Consider the following 11,059-nt stretch of genomic DNA (forward strand, 5'->3'; position numbering starts at 1 on the left):
ACATTTAGTATTTCGGAGATGTTTTCAATTTCATGGTTTTAAATATAGAATGACTTCTACCATGATGTTTAATTTTATGATCGTGAGAGCTTTCATGTTCATTTCTCGTCAAGGTAGAGAAAAGGTTTCTTTAACAAGTATTGTCGACATGTGCTTAAAGAGTCATGTTTCTAAATTTTTTTGCGATTGCATAGGAGTAAGCTGAGTATGTAAGCTAAGTTTTCGGGAAAATATGTGAAAGTTAGACTTCTTCGATGTTGTTGCGGAATGCGTTACCCATATGACCTGGACTCTTTGCGAATGTACTGTGAATTTGGATCTTAAATTTGAATTTTAAAATACCTACGAATTATTTTACTGCGTGGTTTTGACTATTTACGCAAAACGCTATGAATTTTCTGATGTTGATTTAATAATATTGGACAACAAAATGAAGTTAAAATCTGTGTATCACGTTGGAATGGAATATTTATATTTAAAATTAACTAGATTAACACTTTTGCTTACAATTTAAAAAATATTATGAAATGTGACCTAACTTCATATTCCGGGATACCAGTATCAGTATTTAATTCTAAGGCAAATCATTATCCGTCTGCTATAAAAACATTTATTTCGATACATATATATTTATAAAAATTACAAATCACGTAATACTTTACTTTATAAAAGTGAAACAATAAATTTGTAGGGCCTAGCTTCATCCTGATAAACGACCGAAACAATAAAATTCAAAGAGTCACCAACAAATCTGGGATTATTGAATAAAAATTGTGTATTTTAGTATTTATGAAAAATTTGGAGATATTTTTAATATTTTGTAACATATAGAGAATATTTTTTATTCATGATTTTTTTCGTTCGTCTTCGCGGACCCCCTAGGATTTTGCTACGGCCCTAGGGGTCCGCGGACCCCCTTTTGGGAACCGTTGGTCTATAGTCTAGTCTATAGTCTAGTCTATAGTCTAGTCTATATCTAGTCTATAGTCTAGTCTATAGTCTAGTCTATAGTCTAGTCTATAGTCTAGTCTATAGTCTAGTCTATAGTCTAGTCTATAGTCTAGTCTATAGTCTAGTCTATAGTCTAGTCTATAGTCTAGTCTATAGTCTAGTCTATAGTCTAGTCTATAGTCTAGTCTATAGTCTAGTCTATAGTCTAGTCTATAGTCTAGTCTATAGTCTAGTCTATAGTCTAGTCTATAGTCTAGTCTATAGTCTAGTCTATAGTCTAGTCTATAGTCTAGTCTATAGTCTAGTCTATAGTCTAGTCTAGTCTATAGTCTAGTCTAGTCTATAGTATAGTCTATAGTCTAGTCTATAGTCTAGTCTATAGTCTAGTCTATAGTCTAGTCTATAGTCTAGTCTATAGTCTAGTCTATAGTCTAGTCTATAGTCTAGTCTATAGTCTAGTCTATAGTCTAGTCTATAGTCTAGTCTATAGTCTAGTCTATAGTCTAGTCTATAGTCTAGTCTATAGTCTAGTCTATAGTCTAGTCTATAGTCTAGTCTATAGTCTAGTCTATAGTCTAGTCTATAGTCTAGTCTATAGTCTAGTCTATAGTCTAGTCTATAGTCTAGTCTATAGTCTAGTCTATAGTCTAGTCTATAGTCTAGTCTATAGTCTAGTCTATAGTCTAGTCTATAGTCTAGTCTATAGTCTAGTCTATAGTCTAGTCTATAGTCTAGTCTATAGTCTAGTCTATAGTCTAGTCTATAGTCTAGTCTATAGTCTAGTCTATAGTCTAGTCTATAGTCTAGTCTATAGTCTAGTCTATAGTCTAGTCTATAGTCTAGTCTATAGTCTAGTCTATAGTCTAGTCTATAGTCTAGTCTATAGTCTAGTCTATAGTCTAGTCTATAGTCTAGTCTATAGTCTAGTCTATAGTCTAGTCTATAGTCTAGTCTATAGTCTAGTCTATAGTCTAGTCTATAGTCTAGTCTATAGTCTAGTCTATAGTCTAGTCTATAGTCTAGTCTATAGTCTAGTCTATAGTCTAGTCTATAGTCTAGTCTATAGTCTAGTCTATAGTCTAGTCTATAGTCTAGTCTATAGTCTAGTCTATAGTCTAGTCTATAGTCTATAGTCTAGTCTATAGTCTAGTCTATAGTCTAGTCTATAGTCTAGTCTATAGTCTAGTCTATAGTCTAGTCTATAGTCTAGTCTATAGTCTAGTCTATAGTCTAGTCTATAGTCTAGTCTATAGTCTAGTCTATAGTCTTTATAGTCTAGTCTATAGTCTAGTCTATAGTCTAGTCTATAGTCTAGTCTATAGTCTAGTTATAGTCTAGTCTATAGTCTAGTCTATAGTCTAGTCTATAGTCTAGTCTATAGTCTAGTCTATAGTCTAGTCTATAGTCTAGTCTATAGTCTAGTCTATAGTCTAGTCTATAGTCTAGTCTATAGTCTAGTCTATAGTCTAGTCTATAGTCTAGTCATAGTCTAGTCTATAGTCTAGTCTATAGTCTAGTCTATAGTCTAGTCTATAGTCTAGTCTATAGTCTAGTCTATAGTCTAGTCTATAGTCTAGTCTATAGTCTAGTCTATAGTCTAGTCTATAGTCTAGTCTATAGTCTAGTCTATAGTCTAGTCTATAGTCTAGTCTATAGTCTAGTCTATAGTCTAGTCTATTCTAGTCTATAGTCTAGTCTATAGTCTAGTCTATAGTCTAGTCTATAGTAGTCTAGTCTATAGTCTAGTCTATAGTCTAGTCTATAGTCTAGTCTAGTCTAGTCTATAGTCTAGTCTATAGTCTAGTCTATAGTCTAGTCTATAGTCTAGTCTATAGTCTAGTCTATAGTCTAGTCTATAGTCTAGTCTATAGTCTAGTCTATAGTCTAGTCTATAGTCTAGTCTATATCATTCTAGTCTAGTCTATAGTCTAGTCTATAGTCTGGTCTATAGTCTAGTCTATAGTCTAGGTCTATAGTCTTGTCTATAGCCTAATCTTAGTCTAGTATATAGCCTAGTAATAGTCCAGTCTATAGTCTATTTTGTTGTTATCTAAAGATCAACAAAGTCCATTGTCGATCTGCTAAAATGTGTGACACTTTAAGTAACACTTTCTCTTCCCGGTAGTTTATACGGTAGTCTAGTCTATAGTCTAGTCTATAGTCTAGTCTACAGTAGTTCTATAGTCTAGTCTATAGTCTAGTCTATAGTCTAGTCTATAGGTCTAGTCTATAGTCTAGTCTATAGTCTAGTCTATAGTCTAGTCTAAAGTCTAGTCTATAGTCTAGTCTATAGTCTAGTCTATAGTCTAGTCTATAGTCTAGTCTATAGTCTAGTATAGTCTAGTCTATAGTCTAGTCTATAGTCTAGTCTCTAGTCTAGTCTATAGTCTAGTCTATAGTCTAGTTTATAGTCTAGTCTATAGTCTAGTCTATGTCTGGTCTATAGTCTAGTCTATAGTTCTAGTCTATAGTCTAGTCTATAGTCTAGTCTATCGTCTAGTCTATAGTCTAGTCTATAGTCTAGTCTATAGTCTAGTCTATGTCTAGTCTATAGTCTAGTCTATAGTCTAGTCTATAGTCTAGTCTATAGTCTAGTCTATAGTCTAGTCTATAGTCTAGTCTATAGTCTAGTCTATTAGTGTAGTCTTTAGTCTAGTCTATAGTCTAGTCTATAGTCTAGTATATAGTCTAGTCTATAGTCTAGTCTATAGTCTAGTTATTAGTCTAGTCTATAGTCTAGTCTAGTCTATAGTCTAGTTACAGATCAAAGTCCATTGTCGATTCTGCTAAATGTATGTCACTTTAAGTAACACTTTCTCTTCCCGGTAGTTATAACGGCTATTTCTAGGAAATTCGAAAGCACAAATTAAAATATTAAATCCAACAACATTCACGTCTTAACAATTTAACCCATAATCTAAAGTATCCAACATTCTACATTCAGATAGTCAAACACTTCATATGAGAAAATTTACCCACATATTGTCACTTAATAAAGATACAAAACACACACGCACTCAATCCATAAGGACTTTTTATTATTCCCTAACCAAATTCCATTTTTCATGCAGGCGTTCGTTCATTTATTCATTCATTATTTCCATTTGCCATAAAACTAATATATTGCTTAAGAAGAAGAGAAATAAAACTTCAATTTTCATTATTTTCTATTATTTTTAATGTTCTTTCTGTTTCCTCTCTTTTTTCTGCTGTTGCACGAATATTTTCAGCATCAAATGCAGTTGTTGCTGCTGCAGCAGCAGCGGCTGCCGCCGCTACTTTAACAACTTCGCTACCACGTTTATCGGCTAAAACCACAAATCTGGGTACGGTTACAAGACCAAGACCACAACCTATAGCGGGTACACCACCACCGGATCCAAATGAAAAATGTGACACAAAGATAATTCAGCAAACATGCAGTCTCTTTGGATTAGATTTGGTAAGTAGACAATGATGTAATATGGTGGTTAGAATAGTAGTAGTAGTATTTTCTAGAGGATTGAAAGTAAATTTACGACACAGCTAATTAGGGTGTTCAGTGAGGATGTAAACTTTTTTAAATTAAATCAGATCTTGTTCACATCATGAAGACATGAAGAATGGAGACATTTAACCCAAAGAATAATGTGTCGGATTGTCTATGAAAGTTATGACACTTTTAAAACTGTCATATGATCAATCAATGATAATGTCATAATGTGTAAGGACAGTATGACATTGTAAAATTTAGATAACACCCTAAATATGTAAGTATTTTACAAACATCGGTTTACAAAGGCGAAATATTTTGCCATCAATGTGCAAACCTTTGAATTATAACGGTTTAGTAGAACAGTGAGACAAAAAATTCTTCGTATAAAAAAATCTTTAAATTATAAAAAAACATAATTTCACAAATAAAACCTTTAAAAACTCGTAACAAGCAGAAGATTTAAACTAAATAATTACTTATATTTTTTTCATTTTTATTTCATAAAAAATAATCTACTATACATCTACTTTTGTTACCTACTGTATTATGTTTAAAACTGTTGATACTTAGTTCATGACTTATTTACAAAATATTATAGTGCATTGGCATGCTAAGGAATAACAAAGAACTGGAATGCTTGTTGCATTAAGTCAATGATGTTGGCATGAAATTGACATTTAATATAACTAATAATCATAAAAGAGACCAGTGAATATGTCAACGGATTTAAAGATTATTGAAGAGATAACAAAAGAAAACATACGATGTTAAATAATGTTGGTCTATAAGTAAAAGACTGCCTCTAGCGGCAATTGTATGGGTTTAACCCAAAATGCAATTGCCTTAAACAGTCATATCTCTTACACTTATTCAGAATCCCCAAAATCACTTGATACATCTCCTCTGTCTGTAAAAGTATCTTGAAGAAATTATAAAGGCTAGTCTGTAGTCTTGACTACAGACTAGTCTATTAACTAGACTACAGACTAGACTATAGATTAACTAGACTACAGACTAGACTACAGACTAGACTATAGACTAGACTATAGTTAGACTACTAGACTATATGACTAGACTATAGACTAGACTATAGACTAGACTATAGACTAGACTATAGACTAGACTATAGACTAGACTATAGACTAGACTATAGACTAGACTATAGACTAGACTATAGACTAGACTATAGACTTAGACTATAGACTAGACTATAGACTAGGACTATAGACTAGACTATAGACTAGACTATAGACTAGACTATAGACTAGACTATAGACTAGACTATAGACTAGACTATAGACTAGACTATAGACTAGACTATAGACTAGACTATAGACTAGACTATAGACTAGACTATAGACTAGACTATAGACTAGACTATAGACTAGACTATAGACTAGACTATAGACTAGACTATAGACTAGACTATAGACTAGACTATAGACTAGACTATAGACTAGGACTATAGACTAGACTATAGACTAGACTATAGACTAGACTATAGACTAGACTATAGACTAGACTATAGACTAGACTATAGACTAGACTATAGACTAGACTATAGACTAGACTATAGACTAGACTATAGACTAGACTATAGACTAGACTATAGACTAGACTATAGACTAGACTATAGACTAGACTATAGACTAGACTATAGACTAGACTATAGACTAGACTATAGACTAGACTATAGACTAGACTATAGACTAGACTATAGACTAGACTATAGACTAGACTATAGACTAGACTATAGACTAGACTATAGACTAGACTATAGACTAGACTATAGACTAGACTAGAGACTAGACTATAGACTAGACTATAGACTAGACTATAGACTAGACTATAGACTAGACTATAGACTAGACTATAGACTAGACTATAGACTAGACTATAGACTAGACTATAGACTAGACTATAGACTAGACTATAGACTAGACTAGAGACTAGACTATAGACTAGACTAGACTATAGACTAGACTATAGACTAGACTATAACTAGACTATAGACTAGACTATAGACTAGACTATAGACTAGACTATAACTAGACTATAAGACTATAGACTATACTATAGACTAGACTATAGACTAGACTATAGACTAGACTATAGACTAGACTATAGACTAGACTATAGACTAGACTATAGACTAGACTATAGACTAGACTATAGACTAGACTATAGACTAGACTATAGACTAGACTATAGACTAGACTATAGACTAGACTATAGACTAGACTATAGACTAGACTATAGACTAGACTATAGACTAGACTATAGACTAGACTATAGACTAGACTATAGAATAGACTATAGACTAGACTATGACTAGACTATAGACTAGACTATAGACTAGACTATAGACTAGACTATAGACTAGACTATAGACTAGACTATAGACTAGACTATAGACTAGACTATAGACTAGACTATAGACTAGACTATAGACTAGACTATAGACTAGACTATAGACTAGACTATAGACTAGACTATAGACTAGACTATAGACTAGACTATAGACTAGACTATAGACTAGACTATAGACTAGACTATAGACTAGACTATAGACTAGACTATAGACTAGACTATAGACTAGACTATAGACTAGACTATAGACTAGACTATAGACTAGACTATAGACTAGACTATAGACTAGAATAGACTAGACTATAGACTAGGACTATAGACTAGACTATAGACTAGACTATAGACTAGACTATAGACTAGACTATAGACTTAGACTATAGACTAGACTATAGACTAGACTATAAGACTAGACTATAGGACTAGACTATAGACTAAGACTATAGACTAGACTATAGACTAGACTATAGACTAGACTATAGACTAGACTATAGATTAGACTATAGATTAGACTATAGACTAGACTATAGACTAGACTGTAGACTAGACTATAGACTAGACTATAGACAAGACTATAGACTAGGACTATAGACTCTCTTAAAAATTGTGTCTTGCTTATTACGGCCTTCAGCAGGGTGCAGAATTTTAAACTCCGGGGTAATTTGGACACCGATTTCTCGAACTCTGTTGCAACGCAAATACAGAAATCACAGGATCAATTGCATTTGCAAGCATCGGGTGTGTGTTATTCTGTAATATTGGCCGTTAAATTAAGGAGGTAGTAAGGATCGAATAAAGATGTCAAGATACGAATTAGCTCTGAACCCCTTCAAAACCTACTTCCATCTCAGAAGAGAACAACTACTGAACTGGAAAACACAAAACAGTATCTTTGTGGAGAAGTGATAAGATGATTTAATGATTTTTTAAGATATTGTTACCTCTTATTATGTTGTATAGTGAATAGTATAAAATAAGGCAAGGTTCTGATTTATCAGGTTTACTAACACCTTTTCAGTTTAAGCACCCCATCTGCTTAAATTTTATCACAATAATTTCTAAACTTATCCCACATTCATATTAGCCTTTTTTCGCATTTCTATGCATTATTATCAAATTCATACTTTTTGCCATTATGAACCATTTTAATATAATTTCTTTGTTATGCAAATTTGTATTAATTTAAACACAATTCACTATTTGCAGGAACGTCCACCACCGGTACCACCGTCACGCAACTACACCGTTACCGGCAATACAAAACTATGTTTTCCACAAAATCGTATTATGAAAATGAATTTCCCTGAGGACACGATTACAAATCCGCCCACCGAACAATTGAAAAAAGGTGAAAGTGTAACGGTTGTTGGTGCCTCAACATGTCGTGGTCATTTGATAGTCGAGCACAAAGGACAAAATTTTCATGTACCCTTTCAATATATGGAATTGGTTAGAGGACATCATCAGCAACAACAGCAACAACAACAACATCATCACTCCCATCATCAAACTGCTAATGTCACTAATACGAATGCAAATACACAGCAAAATGCGAATAATGTTGTCAACTGCAACAGCAACAATAATAACAATGGAAACAACAACAATTTGGCCAATAATAACAATGTTAACAGTGGCAACAACAATAACAATGGTGGTGGTGGTGGTGCTAACAATGGTAATAATGTTGCAACAAGTGCAGCTGTCAAAATATAATGTTGATGGACAATGGACAATTGTAACAGCAACAACAACAACAGTAATGAAATCAACAACATTTTATGACAATGAGTATTTGCAAATGTATGAAAGTATTAGAAATGAGGGCAAAGAGGATTTGAAGAGAATGTTCTAGCTTGACAGAACATGAATATTGTTTTGTTTTGTTGTATGTTTGAGTGCCTATGTAGACTCTATATAGATATCTGACCTGGTCAACAGTGGAAGATGTTACTAAAGAAATTGCTATTAAATAATAGTTACCGACAAGATAGTAGATCCTTTAAGAGAAATTTCGATTATGAATTTCAATTTTGTTAAACACAAATAGATCGATATTATTTTAACTGAGTTATATCGAAATTGATCCAATCTGACGTAAATGAAATCTGGATTTCCTTCTGTGACACTATATAATCTTATTTTCCAAATTTAGTAACTATATTTTTTAAAATTTATAACCACTGTCAACTAGTATTGTGTTTCATCTGATGATTAAACAAATACTTACGCACCTAATCCATGTTGCACCTACAAACTCATTATTTTACTCTGAAAATTAGGGTTGTTTATTTTTTGTTATACAATTTTGGGTTTTTAAGAATTTCGAGGAATGCGAAGCGGATAATTATGATACTTGATGAAATTATTGATTATTCGAAAACCAATAATCCAATTGAAGATAAACGAATTGTTTAAAGTTACTCCAACTGAATTATATCTTAAATAGCTTAAGGGACTCCGAGGTTTCCCAGCTGAATTGCAAGCGATTGGTGAAACATAATCTAATAAAGAATACAAACAATTCTGCGATTTTTTTGATAGAACGATTTGAACATCATCGACATTATTGTGACGGGAGCTGTCCGCATTATAGCACTTGAAGTCTTAATAGAAATACTGGGAGTCTAGTTTTTAAGCATGGGTTACAAAAAAAACACACATTGTTTTACTTATCATGGACCATTCATCGCCAAAATCTCATTATGACGATTTATTTATAAATTTCAAAATATTCCTAAATAATGCAAATTATTTCTTACGTCCTTCTTCAGACCAACTAAGATATTTCTATGGACCCCTATAGGTCTTCGGATCCCCATTTGAAAACCGTTGCTTTGAATAAAATTCAAATTTTTAATTTGTTATCAGATTTGTATTAAATGTCGGGAAAATGTCTCATGAGTTGTAAGGGTTCCAAATTTTAAAATTACATACTGTATCCCAGATTCTTAAAGGAAAAATCCTGAAAATTAAAAAGAAAATTTCCTTTAATTTGGGTGGCATATGGCTACTTTGGTTCTAATCAGTATCTTCATACTTATAAGTACATATACGTATTCGATAATTATGTATATCTGTGCTTCTGGCAATGATAGTCAAGGACTCTAGATTTTGTACGTTCAACAACCGTCACACGGCCAGAGAAATTGATTTTTGGCCAAAAGTCATATTTTGAAAATTCGCATAAACCATTCACACCAATATGTTGTACACACCTTGAAGCAGATTAGGTTGCAACATAATAACTATACCGAAGAGAGCTCTCGTAGTCCGTCAGTACTTTTTGTCCTTTGATCTATTTATTCATTTTACATCATCTCCCTTGCTGGGTTACAGGCCTCTAAAACCCTATTGGCGTTTTCCGAATTCAGTGGTTTGGATGTAACCATTATTAGGTTGTTATTGTAACATATTGGCTGTAACTGGTTGTTCTTTCCTGGGTATAAAACTTCCGGTTGATACAGCTGCTGCTGAGATGACAATCTTTAGCCGATTTAGAATCGGGTCGTTCCGGAGCGGAGATTCAATTGTCGTGAGAACGACCATTATTAGGTCTTTCTTATTGGTGTTGCAAAATCCTATCAAATCAAGATAATGTTGAAGTTATCATTGGAAAGTGAAGTAGTTTATCTAATCAGTACAAACTGCTACCGAGACGTCTGTGTGGTTAGTTATGGTAACTGGTGGCTCTCGCCTTGAACTATAACATAGGGCCAAAATAGCCCAATAGCAATACAAACTTCTACCGTCCGACTAATTAGTTCTTGTTATAGCACTCCCGTGGCACTGCACAAATCTTGCTTAGCACATGAGAGAATACGCTACAGATAGAGGTCGCAATAGATAACACTCAGCAGCTCTCAAAGCAGATGATAGACGCTGTTGGATAAGTGATGCTTATGATACCACATAAGTGGTTTTTTTGATGCTTAAGCGTCTGAACCATTTCGGAAAACTTATAGTAGCCATGATCTCGGGCAGGAAATAATGCAAATAACAAATAATTTTTTGTTGAATTTCATTTAATATCTTGATTTTTAAACGATTTATTGATAATAATAAAGCGAGTTTCTCTTCGTATAATTATTGGGGAGAAGTGTCAATTACAGACCTATACTTCTGATCCTTGTTCATATGAAATTTCAGTCAAACTGCATCAATATATAATATTTGTGTAAAATTTCAGACCTCCAGCTACTCCATTTCAACAGACAGGCGTTCATGGCTAGATCGTCCTGCAATCTAATTAGGACCCAGAATATA

The 11,059-nt window shown here is 33.2% G+C and overlaps 1 protein-coding gene across 1 annotated transcript; it reads left to right on the forward strand.

The window, feature by feature from the left end:
- Positions 1-4,181: 4,181 nt before the first annotated feature.
- Positions 4,182-9,053, forward strand: LOC119615723 (rho GTPase-activating protein gacK-like; the record flags this gene model as incomplete). Its single annotated transcript, XM_037971726.1, has 2 exons — positions 4,182-4,393; positions 8,000-9,053. Coding segments are annotated over 2 exons (722 nt in total), but the record flags the coding sequence as incomplete, so codon positions are not given.
- Positions 9,054-11,059: the final 2,006 nt, after the last annotated feature.

The sequence above is a fragment of the Lucilia sericata genome, unplaced genomic scaffold (assembly GCF_015586225.1).
Source record: "Lucilia sericata isolate MDLA Ls3-8-SP2 unplaced genomic scaffold, ASM1558622v1 Contig007335F_arrow, whole genome shotgun sequence".
NCBI lineage: Eukaryota > Metazoa > Arthropoda > Insecta > Diptera > Calliphoridae > Lucilia > Lucilia sericata.